Source organism: Saccostrea cucullata, unplaced genomic scaffold (genome assembly GCF_032062105.1).
Source record: "Saccostrea cucullata isolate Sc308-1 unplaced genomic scaffold, CSIRO_AGI_Scuc_v1 ctg2546, whole genome shotgun sequence".
Lineage (NCBI taxonomy): Eukaryota > Metazoa > Mollusca > Bivalvia > Ostreida > Ostreidae > Saccostrea > Saccostrea cuccullata.
In genome coordinates, this window is record NW_026935472.1 from 21,658 (window position 1) to 46,721 (window position 25,064).

The following is a 25,064-nucleotide window of genomic DNA, read 5'->3' on the forward strand; positions in this document are numbered from 1 at the left end:
GCTAAAAGACCTGTCTTCTCTGAACTCCTCTTTCATTTTACTCAGCAGCTTAATCACCTTTTGGGAGGTGGTTGGTGGTGTCATGTACATGTGCAGTAAGGTTTTGGAATTAAGATTTTGCCCCAGGGGATCAAATGGGGGTCGAAAAATAACGTTTTTCATACAAAGAGCCCTGTTTTCCCTGAACTCCTCTTACATTTTACTCAGCAGCCTAATCATCTTTTGGGAGATGGTTGGTGGGGTCATGTAGATGTGCAGTAAGGTTTTGGAATTTAGATTTTGCCCCGGGGGGTCAAATGTGGGTCGAAAAATGACGTTTTTTGTGCAAAAAGCCCTGTCTTCCTTGAAGTCTTCCTTAGTGTTACTCAGAAGTCTAATCATCTTTTAGGAGAGTTAAATATTTTGAAAATTATGTAAAACATCAACGTCAAGGGGTAACAAGATGTGTTTGTGAAACACTATGCACCCGGCGTCAACAAAGTTCGAAAAAGCTATTTTTAGCATATAGGTCACAGTCAAGGTCACAAGGTCATTGACCTTGGTGTTGTTTGTAAGAACTTAATTAGTGGGGTATGCATACTAAATATGAAGTCCCTATCTCCTATGGTTCAAAAGTTATGGCAAAAAGCAGAAAAAGCTATTTTTAGTATAAAGGTCACAGTTAAGGTCACATGGTCATTGACCTTGGTGTTGTTTGAAAGAACTTTATTAGTGGAGTATGCATACTAAATATGAAGTACCTATCTCTTATGGTTCAAAAGTTATGGCAAAAAGTGGAAAAAGCTATTTTTAGCATATAGGTCACAGTCAAGGTCACAAGGTCATTGGCCTTGATGTCATTTGAAGGAACTTTATTAGTGCAGTATGCATACCAAATATGAAGTCCCTATCTCCTATGGTTCAAAGGTTATGGCAAAAAGTGGAAAAAGCTATTTTTAGTATAAAGGTCACAGTCAAGGTCACATGGTCATAGACCTTGGTGTTGTTTGAAAGAACCTTTTTAGTGGAGTATGCATACCAAATATGAAGTCCCTATCTCCTATGGTTCAAAAGTTATAACAAACAGTTGAAAAACATATTTTTTAGCATATAGGTCACAGTCAAGGTCACGAGGTCATTGACCCTGATGTCATTTGAAAGAACTTTATTAGAGGAGTATGCATTCTAATTATGAAGTCTCTATTTCATATGGTTCAAAAGTTATGACAAACAGTTGAAAAACCTATTTTTAGCATATAGGTCACAGTCAAGGTCACAAGGTCATTGACCTTGATGTCATTTGAAAGAACTTTATTAGAGGAGTATGCATACCAAATATGAAGTCTCTATCTCTTACGGTTCAAAAGTTTTGGCCAAGGTTAAAGTTGACAACAGACAAACACACAAACAGATAAACAGACAAACAGACAGGACAAAAACAATATGCGCCCCGAAAAAATTCGGGCGCATAAAAAAACATCACATGCTGGGAAACACCTTGAATTCTTATGAGTAATTTATGTACATGTCAAATGTGAGAGTCATATCTCATCTCAATCAAAAGTTATAAGCAAATGCAACATTTTTGAAAAGTAGGTTAGGCTTGATCGCTTCAAGGTCAAGGTCACAGTGTAAAAGTCATGATTTATTTGGAAAGGTCTTATCACAGGTAATAATATACATGCATTATGATATGAATGCCCTAACTTTTCTCTTTCAAAATGATGAATTTATAACAATTTAATTTTTTTGCAAGTTGGTCAAACTTCTAGGTCACATGTAAAAAAAAAAAAAAAAAAACCATGCCATTCTCACAGGTAAATATACTAATACATAAGTTTAATATGAATGTCTCTTCTCATTCAGTAGATATGACCGTGATAACCAAGGTTAAATTTATTGAGACAGATGGACTGAGTCTGACATACAAATGTACATATTTCTATGTGAATTGGGTAAAATTGGCCCAGTGGTTCTAGAGAAGTTAAAAATGTAAAAAGTTTTCAGACAAACAGATGGACAACACGTCATGACAGACATTATATGCTAAGGAAACCAAAAAAGCTCAAATGAGTGTTTTGAAAGGGTTACAATATGGTTGGAGTATTTGAAAAGCTGTTTTTTTTCCTGCAGAGATATGCATGACCAACATATTCATGTTTTATATTTTCTTTAGTGATTTGTTTGTTTGTTGTGAATACATCTTCCCTCATATGGAGACACCACCAAATAATAATGAAGATAAGATGTGTTTGTGAAACACTGATGTCCCAGTATGGAAGCCTATGGCGAAGGTTGAAGTTTCTCAAATATATGTCAAAATCAAAGGTCAAGGTCAAAGGGTTCAAACTGTTAGTATCAGAAGAAAGTCTTGTCACAAGGAATGCACATGTGAAATAAAGAAATCCCTAGTAATTCCTGTTCAAAAGTTAATTGCCAAGGTTAATTTTTTTGTTTAAGTGGTTCAAACTCTAGGGTCAAGGTCAAACATATTTATACCTGTTGACAGTTCACAATGAATACAATTATGTCATGATAAGTATGAAAGCCCTAGCACCTACTGATCAAAATTTAGGCAGAGTTTAAAGTTTGGTATTTTTCTTGTAAAAATGTGTATCCCATGTCAAGCGATCAGAGGTAAAAATTAATGGTACCCAAATAAAAGGTCTTATTAAATTGTCACAAGAAATAAACCTATAAAATGTGGAAGCTATTTGTATAGCCCATCCCACTTAAAACTTATGGGCAAGCTAGCTAGGATTTAATTTCTGCAGACTTATAGACAGACATACTATAAACACAAGAAACAAAATATGTATAATAATTAGTCAAATGGAAAAAAATATTATACTATTTAACTGGAATCACAAAATACATTGTTATTTCAGGGACAGGAAGTGGGTAGGAAGATTGGAATCCCCCCCATCTCCCCCCCCCCCTCCCATCTGGCATTTGCTTTATTTAAACAAGACTATATACTGTAGCAAGTAAAAAATGACTCTTGACATCCTCTCCCTATAAACTTAGAAAACATTGACCTCACTATCATTGTTTTTTTATTTGTTTATTTGTTTTCATTTTTTTTCTCCTGCTTGTCACGAAATTCTGGGCTGGAATTTTTTGACTGAGATGTGAACCCCCCTCCCTACTCCCAAAAAAAATTCTGGATCCGCACCAGTATTGGCAGTAACTGAATGTCACATCGACAACGGGAGATAACTTCACAATATGAAATTCGTCTAGTGTGGCATGCGATGATCTTTGACCCTTTTTAAACTTTAACCTAATCGTTTGGGTGTATTTTACCCCCCACTATACTAAAACTTCTACTTACCGACTCCCTGTGTCTCGTCAACTTCATGAAATATAGGCCTAAATCCAATTATAACACAAAATGAATTAATCCAATGCACACCAGACTGCAGCCATGTGCCATTTTGGCGAACCTTCGTCGATTCCATCACCTTATCAGATGAAGTGGGTATCGGCCGAGGTGTGCCAAATGGTGTTTAATCTATAAATATGATAATGGGTGACGCAACGTGATGTGATGTAGAAATTTACATGTTCACATGTATAGTACAAGAACAAATTTTAAATTAATTCATAACAAACGATATTAAATTTTAACAAACCTTTTCCATCTAGCCTATTCCCAAAAGTATGTGCTGTGTGATTGTGGTGTCGGGGGGGGGGGGGGTAGTAAATTTAAAAAGGTCCTATTATGAGCAAAACATATATCAAAATCTAATTTCAGACGCGGATCCAGAAATTTTTTCCGGGGGGGGGGGGGGGGGGGGGGTCCACCTCAGTCAAAAAAAAATCCTATCCCAGAAATTGATAATCAAAAAAAAAAAAAAACGTAAAGTAAAACTCACCCAAACGTCAAAAACCTATATCGTGGGGGGTGGGGGGGGGGGGTGAGGGTAGTGGTGACTTCTATTGCCGCAAATGTTTAACTTTTCATACCTATTTTACACATATTCGTGTTTACCAGGGGGGGGGGATCTGCATTTTCCAAGGGGGGTCCATTGTAACTTTTTCCTTGTTTTAGTATATACATTTTTTACCTTGTAAATTCTAGGGGGGGGGTCCTGACCCCCCCCCCCCCCCCCCGACAGATCCGTGCATGAATTTACATCATTAATAAAATTCAGACTGGTATATAATGAATTAAACATGTATAAAATAAATATAAGAGGTTCTGAGTTATAGGTCACTGGGTCTGAGAATTTCATACTCAATTTGATGAATACATGTAAATTATAGAATTATTTTGACTATTTCTGTGGAAAGCCGCCCAATATGTAGGAGCGTGTATTTAGAGGCAAACACCTTAGTGCGGGTATTACTGTCTCATGACAGCATCTAGTTAATTAATTGACGATGTTTGTATAATTTAAACAAGTTAATTGAGATTTACCTGTATGGTCCCAATTGATGATTGACTTAAAAGTGCTCAGAATACCAACAGTACACTAATTTATATAGCAGGGAGTGAGCTTCATGACAATTAGCATTACTTTTACACATACGATGTTGAAAATTTACACTAGTCGCTTTATAAATGATGTGAAATTTTACGCGTTTAAATCTTATGGATTTATAAAACTTATAAATTTTAGCAGCACCTAAAAAAAAAACCATGATACGGTATATATTGGATTCCGAAACTTCATAAAAATCCTTACAAACATACATTGTAGGTTCAAGTAAATGTTCAACCAAGCCTCTTTCATTACTCCTCACTAAGATATTGAAAATAGTGAAGGAAAAACTTCAAGAGTACTGTGCAACAATATATTCAAGAAGTGGTGTGAATCAGATGTGGATATTCAAAAATTCCAAAGAACTTTTGGACATTTTGAAATCACAAGATTTTACCAAAATCAACAGCTTAAAAACTTTAGACTTTTCAACTTTATACACAACCAATCCAAATGACAAATTAAAGTCCTGGATTTTTTATATCATTGACAGCTGCTTTTTCAATAAAAATGGAACTCCTAAATTTACTTATCTGGTCATTTGCAAAATTATTTTGCTAAAACACATTCTAATTGCACACACATGTACTCTGAAGTTGACATCAAAAAGATGCTTGAGTTTCCGATTGACAATATCTATGTGGTTTTTGGAGACCAGGTATTCCAACAATCTACTGGAATTCCCATGGGTGCCAATTGCGCTCCATTATTAGCAAACCTATTTTTATATTCATATGAAGCAGAATTTGTGCAAAATCTTAAGTGTGAAAAGAAGAAAACATTTGCTGTGGCCTTCAACTCGACAGTTAGATATATCGACGACGTATTGTCAATTTATAATGGTAATTTCCATTCCTACGTTGATACGATATATCCTGGTGAGCTAGCGATAAAAGATACCACAGAGTCTGACACATCTGTTTCATACTTGGATATTTTACTTGAAAAAGACGTTGATGGTAATCTAACAACCAAGCTATATGATAAACGTGATGACTTTAACTTTTCTATCATCAACTTCCCATACTTATGCAGCAATATACCTTAATCACCTGCATATGGAGTGTATATATCTTAGTTGATTCGATACGCAAAAGCATGCTCTGCATATGAACAATTTCTAAAATGAGGTAAATTATTGACAAGCAAGGTGATGAAACAAGGAATATCAGAAGTCTTCATTTCATAAGTTCTATGGTCAATACAATGACCTAGTCAGCAAATACAATTTATCTTTGAGTCAAATGCTGACGTTTTTTCATATTAATTATTAGTCCATTATTTATACACTGAAATGACGATGGATTTTTTTGTCATTTTCCGATCATGACAAGGAGCACACGGTGGGTGGGACCAGTCAGCAGGGGATGCTCACTCCTCCATGGCACCTGATCCCACCTCTAATGTTTTGGAGGTCCGTGTTTGCTCTGCTACCCCAAAGGGTACTCATGATTTGAACAAATTTAAATTTTCAATACATGAGGATGCTTACATGTCAATATAACTCAACATATCTTTTCTGTTATTGGGATTTTTCCCTTTATTTTCATATGTAAAATGTTGATCCACCATTGAGACCTTTCCCTACCCTTGGGAGTTATGATTTGAAGAAATTTAATTCTACACTACCTGAGAATGCTTGGTTCTTGAGTAGAAGATTTTTAAAGATTTTTCCTATATATTCTTATGTAAAACTTTGATTGGCCATTGTGGCCCCATCCTACCCCTGGGGGTCATGATTTGAACAAACTTGAATGTATACTTACTGAGGATGATTTAACATAAGTTTCATCAATCCTGTCCCTATGATCATATTGAGAAGAAGATTTTTAAATATTTTATCATTATATTCCTATTTAAAACTTTGATCAGCCATTGTGGCCCCACCCTACCTCCGGGGGGTCATGATTTGAACAAACTTGAATGTACACTACCTGAGGATGATTTAACATAAGTTTCATCAATCCTGTCCCTATGATCATATTGAGAAGAAGATTGGTAAAGATTTCACCTTTATATTCCTAAGTAAAACTTTGATCGGCCATTGTGACCCCACCCTACCCACAGGGATCATGATTTGAACAAATTTAAATGTCCACTATCTTAGGATGATTCAACATTAGTTTCATTTTTTCTGTCCCAATGGTTCTTGAGAAGATTTTTAAAGATTTTCTTTAAAAGGATTTCCATATTTTTTCCATTCCTTATAATATTTGTTTAAACATCTCCTGTGGTGTAAGCATTAACTAGAACTGTCCAATAGGGACAAATACCCCCCGCTGGGTTTTTTCAGAGAAGGTGCCAATTCACAATTACTTTATGGATCTAGAGGTGTTCACAATTTACTTACAAAAATTTGCAGTGAAATATAATTGCTCATTATGTTTCTTAATGAATGAAACAAATGTGCAATCAAATGAAACATCAATACTAATACAGTCAATTCTCGAATTATCGCCATTCGATTCATCGCCATTTTCGCAATACCGCCATGATTTCCCAAGAACGTTTTTCTTGCTATATAAAATTCTCGTTATAACGCCAAATTCGCATACCGCCATCCGCCACCCTGTTTTCGAAACAAACGTCCATTTTTAAGTGTCAATTATCTCGATATACCGCCACAGGTGCATGCGGTCAGTGAAGCGCGGCTAATTGGTTGACGCTATCCGTGTTGTAAAGCATGCAAAGCCAGACAAGGTATATACGCAATTAAATAATTAAATTAAAATTAAATGAACAGATAATTTTAATATGAACTGTTATAATGATGTTGTTCTGTTGTTTTGTTTAAAAAAAATCATTTAGTCACGGCTTCGCCAATAAAGGGGTAGTTGTGAAAGTACGCCGAATATTATTTTAAAGATCTCTGCTTTAAACAATGCAAAGTTTGTCTAAAAATAATTATACGGTATAAATTGTGAACGTTTCACTAACAATGATGCCATAAACAATAAATTTATTCAAGAAACCATTTTACGTACTGTCAGCAATATATCACGACGATCGACCCAGCATTTTTTTTCAATATCAGACGTGCCGATTTACATATACATAGATGCACATGTACTTGTCTTTATTTCATAACTGCACACTTTGTTTTAAAAAGAAATTATACATAAAAATTACTTGAAGTATTTCAAAATTTAGAAAAATGTTTTATATACATGGACATGTAATTATAAGAATTAGAAACGCTTTATGGTATTTCTAAGAACGGTAACTCTACTTCTTGTTTCCTAAAAGATGGGAAATTCAATTCATCGCCAAATTCGTTATACCGCCATGATTTCTAAATCACAAATGGTGGCGGTTTATCGAGAATTAACTGTACATTGTAATTCCATTGTAACATTTTTTGTTATTTCTGCATTAAAGAAATATATTGCAATTATGTGTCATGACACTCTGCAAACTGGTTGTTGAAAAAAAAATCACTATACAAAATCAAATTAATCTTGATATATCAAATTCATTTTGAAAATAAAGAGCTGGTCATCCAGTAATGAAGTGCTTGACAGACAATAAATTACAATTAAGAGAAGAGAGATCTTTAATTCTTGTGCCTTATTCCCTGGAGATTAGATAGCACATGCTTGATAAGAGATATGCCTTAACAACTTCCCAGACCAAACTCATTTATTTATCTTTAACTGGATACATGTCCAGTCATTATTCCCAAGAGACAAATGAATTTACATTATCTTCTGTGTAATGTAAAAACTGTTTTTAACACTTGATGATGTTCCTTTTTTTTTTTAGTTGTAATGAGTTGTTTTAAGCTGTAGTTTACATTTTTGTACAGATATTCTAGATTCTATGTCTCAAACCTTATACATGAGCCCAAAATGAACAAGTCAATTAAAATAAAAAATAAAACCTGTAAAATGCAGAAAAATGAAGAAATAAAGTTGAAAATTCCAGGTGCACACCTTCATATGGTGAATACTAAATGTACAAATTTTCAGATAAATCCTTGCAATAGTTTCTGAGAAACGGTCTGCACAAAACCACAAAATAAAAATGAAAAAAACACCTGTAAAATTCAAAATTATCATCCAATAAAGATGAAAATATCAGGTGCACACCTTAATATGGTGAATATTATGTGTACAAATTTTCAGACAAATCCTTCCAATAGTTTCTGAGTAATGGTCCAGACAAAATCTCGTCTACAGACAGACGGACATGGTGATTCCAATATACCCCCCCCCCCCTAAACTTCGTTTGCGGGTAGTATAATCATAACAAATAATCATCAACTGGTTGCACTATAGCTTTAAAAATGCCACTCCCCCACAAACACACATATGCATATATCTTTCATGTGGGACATGATGCTCTGAAATTTGTCACTTGATATTTCCATTTTTTTCTAATTTAAATATATAAATTTAACTAATTAGTACATGTATTAAAAACTTAATCTATAACAAATTGATTTTAGAAATAGAAGGCTGGCCATCAAATGACATATGCTATTTAAACTGACCAGCAGTTCTTCTGTCTAATTCCCAAAAGACACAGATAAGAGCTCCTTGATCAGGATGCTAGCTAACAGAAATGATTGAGACAGCAGCTTTCCTACAATGAACTCATTAATTAATCTTTGACTGGATGCATGTCCACTGATCAATGTCAAGGGATGAATGGATCTTAACTATCTCCTTTGTAGTGCAATCAAAATGCACAATTGTGTCATTCTGAAATTAAATCTGAAAACAAAGATTTTGTATAAATTTGATACAAAGACTTATACTGAAAAAAAGTTGTGTAATCTTGATGCATCATTTTGAATAAGGTTCCTGCATGATTGTTAGATTTGTGCGGACTATCTACCAATTTTTTTTAATACTTGATGATTTATTTGGATTTAAAATCAGACTTAAAGTTTCAATCTGAAATTCATAATCATATGGAGAATGGGCATGCTGATTCCAATACCCCCCCCCCCCCCCACACACACACACAGTATAATTAGTTTTAACTAGAAATGTCCAAACGGGACAAAATACTCCCCGCTGGGTTTTTCAGAGGTGCTAAATCATGAATATTTCATGGATCTATGAGAAGAGAGAAATGCTAAAACATTTTTAGTGCAAATGTAATTGCTCATTATATTTTTCATAAATGAAACGAAGGCGCAGCCTAATAAAACTAGAACTGTCCAAACGGGACAAAATACCCCCCGCTGAGTTTTTTCAGAAGTAGGTTTTTCCATAAGAAAGATATGGACAGGACACAAATTATGAAATTTTTCTTCCAGTGACCTTGAACTTCCCCAAATGACCTTGGGTCAAGGTCATGACACACCCTTGGGTTATGGGCAATCTTTGTGTGAAATGAGAACCTATCAAGTTTATCCATAAGAAAGATATGGACCGGACACGAATTATGAAATTTTTCTTCCAGTGACCTTGAACTTCCCCAAATGACCTTGGGTCAAGGTCATGACACACCCTTGGGTCATGGGCAATCTTTGTGTGAAATGAGAACCTACCAAGTTTATCCATAAGAAAGATATGGACCGGACACGAATTATGAAATTTTTCTTCCAGTGACCTTGAACTTCCCCAAATGACCTTGGGTCAAGGTCATGACACACCCTTGGGTCATGGGCAATCTTTGTGTGAAATGAGAACCTACCAAGTTTATCCATAAGAAAGATATGGACCGGACACGAATTATGAAATTTTTCTTCCAGTGACCTTGAACTTCCCCAAATGACCTTGGGTCAAGGTTATGACACACCCTTAGGTCATAGGAAATCTTTGTGTGGAGTAGTAGATTCTAATGTCCCTCTGTAAGAAAGATATGGACCGGACACATTTGCACTGACAGACGGACGGACGGACAGACAGACAGATGGACAGACAGACAAGGTGATTCCTATATACCCCCCCCCCCAAACTTCATTTGTGGGAGGTATAAAAAATAGACTATATATACGGACCAAACACGAATTATGAACTTTTTCTTCCAGTGACCATGAACTTGCATAAATGACCTTGGTTCAAAGTCATGACACAACCTCAGGTCATAAGCAATGTTTCTGTGAAGTAGTAGATTCAAGTTTTTCCATAATAAAGATATGTAACAAACATGAATTATATAATTTTTCTTTCAGTGACCTTGAACTTGCACAGATGACCTTGGGTCAAGGTCTTGACACACCCTCAGGTCATGAGCAGTCTTTTTGTGAAATGAGAACCAAATGATCTTGGGTCAAGGTATCACCCTTCTTTGTGTGAAATGAGAAGTTTAGGAATCTTTTTGTGAAATGAGAACCTGTAAAGTTTATCCATAAGAAAGATATGGACCGGACACGAATCATGAAATTTTTCTTCCAGTGACCTTGAACTTCCCCAAATGACCTTGGGTCAAGGTCAGGACACACACTTAGGTCATGAGCAATCTTTGTGTGGAACGAGAACTTACCAGGTTTTTCCATAAGAAAGATATGGACCAGACACGAATTATGAAATTTTTCTTCCAGTGACCTTGAACTTCCCCAAATGACCTTGGGATATGTATGGAGTAGTATGCACTTATCCACTGGTTGTGAGTGGGATAGCTCTTTTATCAAACCTACGACAGGGAACTATTCCCCGAGGGCTTGCCTGGCTCACAACCAGTGGATAAGCGTTTTATTATACTGAGGCCATTTTTTTTTTATTAGTTGTTTTTCAAGACTTTTTTTGAAAAAATAAGGTCGGTCAGTCGGAAAAAAAAAAAAAAAAAAAGACAGTTGAAAAATGGTCGTACTAAACAGATTACTATAGAGTACTTTAGAGTACACTAGTATTAAATATTTCAAAATCTTCTACATGCAATTAAACTGCTTCTTGTTTAGTAGTAATTTTAATTTTTGATTTGATGTTGCGATTTATCGTTATGATCTAATTTAACTTGGAATGGTTCAATGTTAATGTGAAAAATAGCTACGTAATGCAATTAATTTAATTTTTGATAAATAAAATTTAGTTGATTGCAACTACCATTATGGGAATTAAAATTAATTTTAAAAGTTTAATCCTCACTTGTAAAATTGAATCATATATAAATAGCAGTTATGATAGAAATTCAAAATAAAAAAAAAAAATTCCTGGTAAATCATCTTCACGTTTTCTCAGTGGGCATTGCACTTCATGACTTATATTTACTGCATGTATTTACCATTAACAGAAGAATGGAGGAAATTCGGATTAGGAAAAAAACGATCATTTTTGGAAGTAAACAAGTCAAGTAGAATTGCAAAATAGATAAGATTGTGAATATTTACGAAGAATAGAAGCATACTGTATTAAAAATTTTCATTTATTGAAGACATCACATTAGATCAGAGAACAATTAATTAATCAGGACAAGCCCTCACCCCAATCGGTCACATGGACCAGTGGTAAAAGATCTATAGTGAATTTAATCTCAGAAATTTCGATTTTCTATCTGTTTTGCCGGTAGGACCAATGGTTTTTGGAAACACTGTATTGATGACATGTTCCTTTCCATGGTCGTCACCATTTTTGCAGCATGTGACACATTTTTTCCCCAAAGTTTACCTTTGTATTTTTCAGCGGCAATTTCAAATGTCAAAAAAAAGCCTATCAAAAATTTTTTTTTTTTTCAACTTCTCAAATTTTAAGTCGGCGGTCTTGAAAAACAACTAATAAAAAAAAAGTGGCCTGATGTATAATATAATTTCTGAGGTTTGAATTTTTTGGAGTAAGATAATACTGCAAGAATAATCTGAAATCCTGATGACGTCACAATGCTACTGAAGTCCATAGATTTATTGCTTGAAATCAAAATTGGAGGCAAAAATTGCATGAAAATTTTCCGAGGGTGGATAGCAAAAACTATACCCCGGGGTATAGCTTTGCTATGCGTGAACTATAAAAGATAGTTAGTTTACCTTCTGAACTTTATATAGGAAACATTTTAACAGAAGTATAATAATAGATTCTAACGTTCCTCCGTAAGAAAGATATGGACCGGACACGTTGGCACAGACAGACAGACGGACAGACTGACAAGCTGATTCCTATATACCCCCCTAAACTTCGTTTGCGGGGGGGGGTATAATTATATTATACAATATCAAATAAGTTTATCATATCATAGTTTGAATTACTTTTTTCTCAAATTCATCAAATAAGTTAGGATAATCATTAAAACTGTTTAAGATCCATTATGACGTCATAATCAATTTCAACTTTCTTTTTCCCGTACTTTACGGCTTTAGCAGATTATGTAGAAAAAAGGGTATTTTCATGACATTCAATTTGAAATCATATGAAAAGTAAACTGGATACCTATATTAAATTTGATATTGATTTAAAGAAGAGGCCATGAACATACTAATTACCATTTTCTGTAGGCAATCTGGATACATTTCCTCTGTCGAATATGAAAAAAACTCCCATATTCATGACTGGTTTTCTAAATTTTTCATTGAAAACGACAGTTTAAAATATAGTTTTTAATCTTGTTTACCTACAAATTATGCCCCGAAACACCTTATTTGACCAAGCTAAAGTTCTAAAGCATCAATAAAGGAATTTATTTCTCAAATTTGATAAATCTGTAGGCACCTTTCATTTACTAGATCTTGACCTTCAGGCTGATTCCATAGCCCAGTTTCAAAGAGATAACTGATAATTGCTTGTATCAGTTAGCTCCTTACACTAAATAAATTAACTTCTCTCTAATTTGACATGCAATTTTCTGTTATCAAAATTCTCATTGACCAGTGCTTGATAATTAAACCATTGGGAGAGGTAGATTATCTCTTATAAAATAACATTTGTTATGGATTGCTGTAAAGTATATGATGAAAAAATTTTTTTTCTTAATCTAACATTTTTTAAATAGGAATACAGAAACACTCTTACATTTTTTGGGATTGCATAATTAAATAGTAAAAGACAGTTTTTTTCTTAAAAATTTCAATCAAATTAAAAGTCACAGTCAACTTGAAATAGGTCACGACACACCTTCTACCCAAGATGCATAAATTGGCCAAGTTTGATGATTGTAAGTCTGATAGTTTTCTAGTTATGAGCCAAACAAAACCATAAAATAAAAAAGAAAAAATGCCTGTAAAATGCAGAAAACTCATCCAATCATGGTGAAAATACCACGTGCACACCTTCATATGGTAAATAATAAGTGTATAAATTTTCAGACAAATCCATCCAATTGTTTCTCAGAAACGGTCCGGACAAAATCTTGTCTACAGATGGACGGACAGACAAGCAGATTCCAATAAACCCTCCTAAACTTCGTTTGCGGGGGTATAAAAAAAAATGTTTATGTGTTGCATACATGTAACTCTCATCAACATCTATCAGCAAATGATTGATAAAAATATCTTGAATAGTTTCTTTGAAACTGAGCTTTGAACTGAGCTTAGTGCAAAGCACAATGCAAGGACAGATGGAAGATGGACATGACAAACGATATACGCCTGGCAGTATTCATGGCTGGCATAAAAATGTTGATGAAATCGAATAGCTCTCATCAGAAGTATTAGCATATGAAGTTTAATCAAAATATCTTGAATGGTTTCTTCAAACCTGAGATAAACACTAATTTAGGAAAAGTGAGGTCAAGGTCAAAAAATGTTATGAAGTTGCGCACAGTGTTGGTGTCAGAAAGTCAAAAATTACCATTGCGGTGGCATTTGTGCTTTTTTAAAAAATAATTTTAAAACAGTTCACTATATGAAAACTATGTATCATTAGGTTGATAATCGTATACTGAATACATTTTAACAAAAATATTGATAAAAAAATTTCATTTGTCAAAGATATTAATTTGATTATTCCATCAATTACATCAAAAAAGCATGTAGACTGTTAACAGGACGTTGCAGATGCAACGACAAAATGATAACTTCCATAAAACAAACAATACAAACATCAAATTTGGTAGAAAAATTCAAAATATGATGTAAATGACGTACATATATATTGTTACAATTGTGGTGTCATTCAATGGGGTATGCTATGAACGCATTGCTCAAAATCCAAGACAGAGATGTACATCGTAGACAAGAGTTAATCGACGAAATATGGGATACACCTAAAAAGTCTTTGATTACTTAAAAATATAATTACATGAGCTAATCTGTTTGAAATTACATCTCAATAATCCCTTTTGTGTGTTAATTAAGAACTATATTTTAGAATAGACTGATATTTTGTGTTGATTTGTATGTTGGATTTCTGATATTAAGCCGATTTATTGTGAGAATGTTGAATAAGATGGTGTGTCACAAAGTTTGGAGGTTCAGTGTCACAAAATTTTTAAGATCAGTAGAATGGCCAATTTTGTATTTACTGGGTGAAAAATCAATGTTGAATATCTTTTTAAATTCTACAAAAATGCTGTCATGTTATTAAGAAAAACATCTCTGCACATAATTTGTGCAAAAAAAATGACGGCATCCTAACATCCAGACATGTCTTAAACTTATTAGAACCCGACATTCTTAATGAAGTTCAAAGAAATTGATTGATTTATGCACAAGGTGGACCCCTGATGATGGCAGGCCTTATCACAATTATGAAATGACATGTTATTAATACTGCCGAAACACTCTTAATCAAAATCTACATATGAGCAACTGACCAAATGCTTCATTAAGAGTGTCGGGTTCTAATAAGTTTAAGACATGTCTGGATGTTAGGATGCCATCGTTTTTTTGCACAAATAAGCAACATATCTACAATCAAACAATGTACTGAAACAAAGGACAGATACTAGCACCTACTGATATGGTATGAAAATATTTTAAATGTATCTCAATTAAATAAAAAGCAGGTAGATTTAAAATGCCATGTAAAACAATTTTTGTAATTTCTATCACACTTTTTATTACATGTGGCAAATTATGCACATATTTCCCTACCTCATTAGGCATGCTAAATTCAAAAAGAGCTGGAAGGGGGTGGGGGAGGTTAGTTCACACCAAATAATACCTGTGTCTTTGACAGTACTTCTACCAGAGATTTTTTCCCAGACAAATTACTGGTCAGGTAATCAAGAGTAGACTGTATCTGGTACATTTTGTAACATGGTGGATTTGGCTCGGGGTCCAGGTTCCTGAAACCAAAGCATTAATATTAGTTCTTTTGTAAAACTCATTTTGACATGAAACACAAAATTCTACTAAATAAGAGGTAAACATCAAACAAAAGGCCAAATGAAGAAAGAGGTAAAGGTCAAAATATTGGTGCAGTGCATCTTGTATTAATGTGTTCCTACTATGTTCCAAGTTTAAAATCAAAATATCAAAGGGCACTCAAGCTATGGCCTGGACTCTTTTTTGATGATGTAAAAGATTGATATTGACCTTATAAATTGGAGGTATAATAAAATTTTTATGTATCAGTACTTTTTTTCAAAAATTGCAATTTTTCTGACTTTGAATGAGTGTTCACTTTTGGCATCTATCCAAACCTGGGCCTTATTTCACAAAAGAACTTATGTAAATCTAAATGTTAAGCAAAAAACTTTCCTTTTTTCGATACTTTGAAAATGGTTTAAATCTTTTTGAAAAGAATTTAGAAATTAAGAAAGATATTTTTATGCAAATAAATTTTAATAGAATTTTACAATCAACTTATTTTTTAGCTGTAGTCCAAAGTTCTTTTACAAAACAGGCCACAGGGTTCCAGCTGTAGGTTAAAAAATATTCCCCTGTAGATTGATATACATAAGCTACAACACTAATTCCTGTACCAACAACCAAAGAAAGCATTTTATTATTTAAATAATTCCTGTTTTTCTTAATAAATGGTAATCGATAGATTGAGAACTACTTGCTTGTTCTAAAAATAGAATATCCAGGTAAACTTCCATAAGAGTTAAATGAATAGTCTCCAGGTGTATTTAATTCTGTGCGCCCGTTTTAAAAAAGGTGTGCCTTTAGCAATGCACATTGCTAAACGTACATCGTGAATTCATAGAAATTTTATGACCGGCTTATTTTCAAAACAGACTTATTTTCAAGTAATTTTCAATGCAAGAAATAGGTGGCTTATTTTTAAAACCGTCTTATTATCAAATCCGTCTTATTTTCAACCTTTTAGGTTATTTGTCTAAATTTTTCAAATTTGCATTTTGAACCTAAAATTTATTATTTGCAACTTTGAAATTAACCTCCAAAGTTGGTCAAAACAGCATTTGTCCATTAATTAAAACACCAAGTTTTGCGTGAATTTTGGCCTAGAAGTCGTTCAGGGCAGGCCTGCACCTAAATTGATTTATGAAATTTTGATAGATTTTGATCTAAGGAATGATTTAAAACAAGAATTTTTTAGGGTCAAAATTCGTAAAAAAAAAAAAAAAAAATACAAAAAATGCGAAAACCTACTTCTTTAATACTGGTTGATATTTATGATGTGTCTACAAAGTCATTATAGCTCAGAAAGTTAGGCTGCGGACCTTCACCCTGAACAGTGTACTGGTTCGAATCCACCGAGTACCCAGGAAGAAGAGGAAGAAAAATAAATAGAAACGAACTCGTTGTAAGCAACCAGAGGTCTTCCGTCCGATTCTAAAATAAAAACGAACAAGAGGCCCACGGGCCTTATAGGTCACCTGAGTATTGTGTAACAACTTTCAAACAATTAAATTTGGTTCATGTTTTAAACCAGAGGCCATGGAATTCACAATTCACAATTTTGAAAGAGGCACCATTGCTTATCATAATTATAGACTTGGCATGGTTACTCTATTTACTTAATACCCAGAGGCAAATCAGAGTAACAAAGAGAAAATGCACTTCAACTTTATAACAAGTTGTGCACCTCACCCCAAAGGAACCACTGACACTGGGGCCACATATTTCAAAATTTTGCAAATTATATCAGAAAATAGTTGATTAATACCAAAGAGCAGATTTCAAAGCATTAATTTATTTTCAGACTATTCAGGGGGGGGGGGGGGTACAAAATTACCATTTTGCTAGATGCAACTTTCTTCATCATAAATATATATACTTGGATCATTGGCATAAAATCCAGGAGCAAATGAAAAGATTTTCAAAGAATTGATGTATTTTAACAATATAATCCATAGAGCCCCGCCCTGACACCAGAACCCCTGACCCTGGGGCCATAAAATTCACAAGAGGCACTCTCTCTTATCATAACTATGTGCTTAGTTAGTTTATTTAATACCAAGGAGCAGAGAAGAAGATTTCAAAGAATTAATGCATTTTCACTACTGTATACAGGGAAATTTTCGCCCCCGTTTTATTTTCGCCCCTTTCGACCTACCCTCATTTGGGCGAATTTAAAACGGGGCGAAATGAAATAATACAGTATATTTTTTTTAATAAAACTATGAATGGGCGAATTTAAAACGGTGCTAAATTGTTTGCAAGTGTGAAAGGCGAAAATTAAACGGGGTGAAAATAACCCTGTATACAGTATATGATCAATAGAGCCCCACCCTGACACCAGAACCCCTTACCCTGGGGCCATAAAATTCACAATTTTGGAAGAGTCACTCTTGCTCAACATAACTATGTACTTAGTTAGTTTATTTAATACCCAGGAGCAGAGAAGAAAATTTTCAAAGAATTAATGCATTTTCACTATATGATCAATAGAGCCCCGCCCTGACACCAGAACCCCTGACCCTTAGGCCATAAATTTTACAATTTTGGAAAAGGCACTCTTGCTTAACATAACTTTGTACTCAGTTAGTTTATTTAATACCCAGGAGCAGAGATGAAGGTTTTCAAAGAATTAATGTATTTCCACTATATGATCAATAGAGCCCTGCCTAACACCAGAGCCCCTAACCCTGGGGCCATAAAATTCACAATTTTGGAAGAGGCACTCTTGCTCAACATAACTATGTACTTAGTTTATTTAATACCCAGGAGCAGAGAAGAAGAATTTCAAAGCATTAATGCATTTTCACTATATAATCTATATAGCCCTGTCCTAGCACTAGAACCCCTGACCCTGAGGCCATGAATTTCAAAATTTTGGTAGAGGACTCAATGCTCATTACATTCATGCCAACAGTTTGCCTGCTTGATGCCTTGGAGTAAAGAAGAAGATTTTTAGAGATGGCAATAATTTTAGTGGTGTTGGCCCCACCCCTCAGGTCCCAGGGGGGCAGGGACCATAAAATTCACAACTTTTGTTCCCCTTCACCCATAAATGCTGTATACCAAATTTGGTTGAAATTGGTTCAGTGGTTTCAGAGAAGAAGCTGAAAATGTTCAAATGTTAACACACGACGCACGACACAAAACGACGGATGAAAACGGATAGCAATGGGTCACCTTAGTAACTCAGATGACCTAAAAATCAAGAAGAAAAAGTGATAAAAAGATACAGACACAAGGGGCATTGAACGAGGATTGCCCATGTGAAAATCCAAGGCGCTAACCATTACGCCCTTTTGAATCGCAGCTTCAAATTTTTAAAATGCAAATATCTCGTGATTAGCCTTTTCAATTCAAAAACAAATTACATATAATGTTATATTGAAAAAGTCGCTAATTATAACCAATTGAAAAATTTTGATTTTTACATCAGCTTCCGGTAGCGACTGGAAGTACCGACGACGAACGAAAAGGTGATTCTGCAAACCTAAATGTCATGGACTATCGTCTCCATTAAGTCTCCAGTTCAAACCTTCAGCCATTTTTGAAACCAGAAGTCTCTGTCGAGACTGAAGCTCTACTGGTTTGTACTTATAACAAAGGAAGAGAAAAGTAGCATTTGGGACTTAAAACTTTACAACAGCAATAAATAGAATAATGACGCTTGATTGAGCTCTTTTTGTGGCAAGATACTGCAATAAGACAACAGCAGTAGGAGTAGCTATTAACTCTTTTCCCCCTGATGCATTACATCCTTTACCCCCTGATGCCACCATTTGACGCTATGCCCCATTCCTGTTGACGACTTTTGACGCATATACACAACAACCCTAAATAGCTCTGTGATTTCCCCTGTTTCTAAATAAAGTCAGCACTAAAATAACAGCCAATCATGTGTATTACACATTAGGCCAAAGTTTTTTTTTCTCTTGGTTTACGATTCCGCCGACCCTATTTTTCCCTATTTACAAAAATAACTAGAAATGTCCAATAGGGACAAATACCCCCCGCTGGGTTTTTCAGAGAAGGTGCCAATTCAAAAATACTGTATGGATCTAGAGGGGTTCACAATTTACTTACAAATATTTGCAGTGAAATATTATTGCTCATCATGTTTCTTAATGAATGAAACAAAGGTGCAACCAAATGAAACATCAATACTAATACAATTTAATTCCATTGTAACATTTTTTTTTTTTTCATTTTATTTTTTTTTTATTTCTGCATTAAAAAAATATATTGCAATTATGTGTTATGTCACTCTGCAAACTGATTGTTGAAAAAAAACCATTATACAAAATCAAATTAATCTTGATATATCAATTTGAAATGCATTTTGAAAATAAAGAGCTGGTCATCCAGTAATGAAGTGCTTTGACAGACAATAAATTACAATTAAGAGAATAAGAGAAGAGAGATCTTTAATTCTTGTGCCTTATTCCCTGGAGATTAGATAACACACAGCTTTATAAGAGATATGCCTTAACAACTTCCAACACCAAACTCATTAATTTATCTTTAACTGGATGCATGTCCAGTCATTATTCCCAAGAGACAAATGAAATTACATTATCTTCTGTGCAATGTAAAAACTGTTTTTAACACTTGATGATGTTTCTTTTTTAAAAGTTTTTATGAGTAGTTTTAAGCTGTAGTATTTTTGAACAGATATTCTAGATTCTATATCTCAAACCTTATACATGAGCCCAAAATGAACAAGTCAATTAAAATAAAAAATAAAACCTGTAAAATGCAAAAAAATTAACAAAAAGAGTTGAAAATTAAGAGAATAAGAGAAGAGAGATCTTTAATTCTTGTGCCTTATTCCCTGGAGATTAGATAACACACAGCTTGATAAGAGATATGCCTTAACAACTTCCAACACCAAACTCATTAATTTATCTTTAACTGGATGCATGTCCAGTCATTATTCCCAAGAGACAAATGAAATTACATTATCTTTTAAGCTGTAGTATTTTTGAACAGATATTCTAGATTCTATATCTCAAACCTTATACATGAGCCCAAAATGAACAAGTCAATTAAAATAAAAAATAAAACCTGTAAAATGCAAAAAAATTAACAAAAAGAGTTGAAAATTCCAGGTGCACACCTTCATATGGTGAATAATAAGTGTACAAATTTTCAGATTAATCCTTGCAATAGTTTCTGAGAAACGGTCCAGACAAAACCACAAAATAAAAATGAAAAAACACCTGTAAAATTCAAAATAATAATCCAATCAAGATGAAAATATCAGGTGCACAACTTCATATATGTGTACAAATTTTCAGACAAATCCTTCCAATAGTTTCTGAGTAATGGTCCGGACAAAATCTCGTCTACAGACAGACAGACAGACAGACAGACAGACGGACGGACGGACAGACGGACAGACGGACATGATGATTCCAATATACCCCCCCTAAACTTCGTTTGCGGGGGGTATAAAAATAATGTGTCTGACTCTAGAAACTGGACCCTTAATCCGAAATTTTCTCGACCAAACGACAGTTTTTATAATTTACAACACAGATTGTCAAACCACATGGCTGGAAAGCGCAAGGATCAACCTAGGGGGCGACTCGCTTACAGACTGTTTCTGTACTATTAATGACCAATGCATCGAATACTCCGTCGGAACTCCTCTCGATTTTACACTTCCATCGTTACAAGTTATACACAAGCTGGACAGCTATCGATGTCATGCCAAAGATGTTGGGGAAGATTTTAGATCTTTTTATTGTCAAATAATTAATTCATGCTGTGAATACAGACATATTTTTACTGTTAAATTGTGAAGTTATTAACTTCTTCAGAAGTCGCACATCGGATCCGATAAACTTAAGTGTAGTTTAATCGGTATGCAGAAGTGCCTCAAACCTTTTATTAGAAAATAAATTTTATATTTAAAACAAAGTTTGAAGAGAAATTAACAAAATTATGACTATATGCCAAAAGTCTGGAAATTTAAATAAGAAGAGAAATTTTAGAAGTTCAGGGTCGTGCTACTATGTAAGAAATGAAAAAAAAAAGATAAACAATTAATCTGATAAGAAACTTTTACATTTTAATTGTAGTACACGTAGTAGTAAATTTTATTTAATGTCAATGTTGTTTTTTCTAGATATTTATATATTGTAATTGGGGGAAATTTCTTTTAAGATTCTTTTTCTCTTATTAAATCATTTTAAATACAATGTTTATACAGAAAAAATTATAGAAATGTTTGTAATTTATAAACAATGAAATAGTTTTATAACAATTAATGTGTGCCACATATGCGCCAAGAAGTCTCGATCCCTAAATTTCAAAACTTCTCCCTAAATTTCTTTGATGGAGAAATGTCTCCTTAAATTTTGGGTCTGGGTTAATTGGTCCCTGCATGGACACACGTATCTTATTTAAGGTAAAAGTCTGTTGTGAAAGCAGTCCATGACTTTCCATGACAGAGTTTCCAAAAACTTTTTCATATGTGGAAAGGTTGACCAGAGAATAGCAGATTCACTTAATTTTACCCGTGCAATGTGTCTATCATGGAAACTCGGACTTGTAAGTCAGAAGAATGAAAACCATCAACAGTAACAAGGCATCTGAATACATTTCAATGCTACCGGAGAAAAAAATATGTCAAGGTTCCAAATTTTTTTTTTTTTTTTCGACCGCCCAACGCATATTTTTGTGTCAAAAAATCGTAAACCAAAAAAAAAAAAAAAACTTTGGCCTTAGGTAATGTTTCTATATTTAGTAAAGTCACATCTGGTGTGAATTCACGTGAGATTTACCTGTGTGAAAACAATGGCGCCCAGTCTGTTTACAAGAAGAAATTGGGCCTTGTCACAAGCAAAATTCAGCCTTTATATTGCATTTTTTAAACCATTCCTTGGGTTTTATTAGCATTCACAATGTTTTAGATCATTTCTGAAGTTGAATTTAATAGAAATAAAATTTTATAATGAAAATTAGATAGCAAAACGTCAGAGAATCTTGAGCAATAACAGCAATGGCGGCCACAGAATTTTCATGCGTTTTATGAGTGCTAAATTCTACTTTCAGCAAATTTCTACTTCTGGGCATTGGTTAAGATATTAATTTATTTCCCCAAGAGACTTAAGCAAGAAATGGTCAGCTAAATAAATATCTATAAACAACAATTTGATTCTGTCATTGTCTGTACAAACATGATCATGAAGTTTAGTTAGCTTAAGATTTGATAATTACCTTTAATTATTAAACTATCATAATTATTAATAATTAAAAAATTAATGAGCCTTTTAAATGGTATGGTATCATAAGCTAAGTATACTGGTATGTTTTATAGAAAGTTTAACTAATAGTGAGGATATTAGTATGAAGATTATAGTTCACTTTGTGGAAAAATCATTTTACCTGGTTTCACCTGTAGATTGTTAATTGTAGATTAATAATTTTTAGAAAATAATTAGACAATACTAAAGTTTATTCCATTCCCCAAACATTAATATATAATATGTGATACTTTGATGATGTTAAAGTACTTAATTAGCATGTTCTAAATGTAATGGTCAGTCATTTCAAGGCAGTCAAAATGGCTTCAGGGGGCAGCCAGATAAACACTCTAGGGAAATCGCAAGTGCGTCAAATGGTGGCAACAGGGGGAAAAGAGTTAATAAAGTTTTAGAGTATTTTCAATTTTAGTAACCATGGCAACATCCTTCCTCGATATCAAAAATCGATACACAGAATTGTGTATCTTAGTGTAGTCTACTCGTGTGCCATGTTGTATTGAAATCAGACCAAAACTGTAGGAGGAGTAGCATTTTGAAAGTATTTCACAGAAATTTCTATTTTAAGTAACCACGGCAACACCGTTCATCGAAATCAAAAATCAATAAACAGAATAATGTATCTTAGTGTAGTCTACTTGTGTGCTAAGTTATATTGAAATCAGACCAAAACTGTAGGAGGAGTAGCATTTTGAAAGTATTTCACAGAAATTTCTATTTTTAGTAACCATGGCAACACCGTTCATCGAAATCAAAAATCGATACACAGAATTATGTATCTTAATGTAGTCTACTTGTGTGCTCAGTTATATTGAAATCAGACCAAAACTGTAGGAGGAGTAGCATTTTGAAAGTATTTCACAGAAATTTCTATTTTTAGTAACAAAGGCAACAACGTTCATCGAAATCAAAAATCGATACACAGAATTATGTATCTTAATGTAGTCTACTTGTGTGCCAAGTTATATTGAAATCAGACCAAAACCGTAGTAACAAAGGAGTAGCATCAAAAATTTGAAAAATGTGTTATATTGAAACAGACCAAAACCGTAGGAGGAGAGCGGACGGACGGACGGACGGACGCCGGATGCATTACTATCGCATAAGCTCTTCTGGTCTCTGACCAGTAGAGCTAAAAAGGGGACAAAATTGCATTTTAAAAACAGGAAACTGCCCATAACTTGGCACCAGAAGCTAATTTTCCAAATTTTGCTTGTGATGTAACAACTTCATGTAATGACACATATTTTGTGAAAGTTTCATTAAAATCTGCCAAATAGTTCTTATGTAATTGCCTGCACAAAATTTAGTCAAAAAAAGAATAAAAATAATAACTAGAAATGATCTTGCGAGCAACAAGAGATCTTCAGTTCAATTCTGAAATAAAAAGACGAAAAATCCAGCTGAAAAAGATATTTAAAAAAATACCGGATATTCGGGGGGGGGGGAGCGAACACGGGTCGCCCGTATGACAATCCTATGCGCTAAGCATTCGGCCATGGTTCAACACCGCTTAAAATTTTTAAAATGCCAATATCTCGAGATTACCTTTTTCGATTCTAAAACAAATTACATATTTTGCATTCGCAAAAGAGTCATTGTTAAGATAACTAATATCAAAGAAAAATAATAAAAAACAAAAAAATTGAAATATTGCATTTTTTAAATTCGCTTCCGGTATCAACAGGAAGTACTGATGACATACAAAAAGGTGATTCTGCAAACCTACAAGTCATGAACCATTGTCTCCAATAAGACTTTGAAAGAAAAATACAATCTTCGGACAGAAAATCTCTAAGTCAGTTTTGACACCTTTCTAATACCAATTTTCTATAAAAATACTCTTATTTTTTATCTTTATGTTTGAGTAAAATGTACCATATTGGAAAATTACAAGCCTTTAGTTTTTATGTCCATGTCATTTTCTACCTTTTTCATAACATATTTCCAGGAATTTCTTTGACATTATGACAGAAATGTATTCATCTCCATAATCTAAAATTTGTTTTATAACATCATTTCCATTAATTGCCAGGAATATATCAAACCATGGTTTTTTGTTTCTTGCAGTTAACAGTCTTTTGACCCAAGTGCATTTCAAGGATTTCATAAAGTTGTCAATATTTACCATCTTTAAACCTCCAGACAGATTATCCGAGTAGCTATTGTTCTTTTAATCTTATCACATTTTGATTTCCATAC

The 25,064-nt window shown here is 33.9% G+C and overlaps 1 protein-coding gene across 1 annotated transcript in view; it reads right to left on the bottom strand.

Annotated features, from left to right (window-relative positions):
- The window catches only part of LOC134242972 (serine-protein kinase ATM-like), a gene marked incomplete at its 5' end in the record, with an annotated part of 49,883 nt that overhangs the window by 16,969 nt on the left and 7,850 nt on the right, over positions 1–25,064 (bottom strand). The window contains one exon of the mRNA XM_062725185.1: positions 15,449–15,572. Coding sequence (XP_062581169.1) covers positions 15,449–15,572 — 124 coding nt within the window. The remainder of the gene's footprint in view (positions 1–15,448; positions 15,573–25,064) is intronic.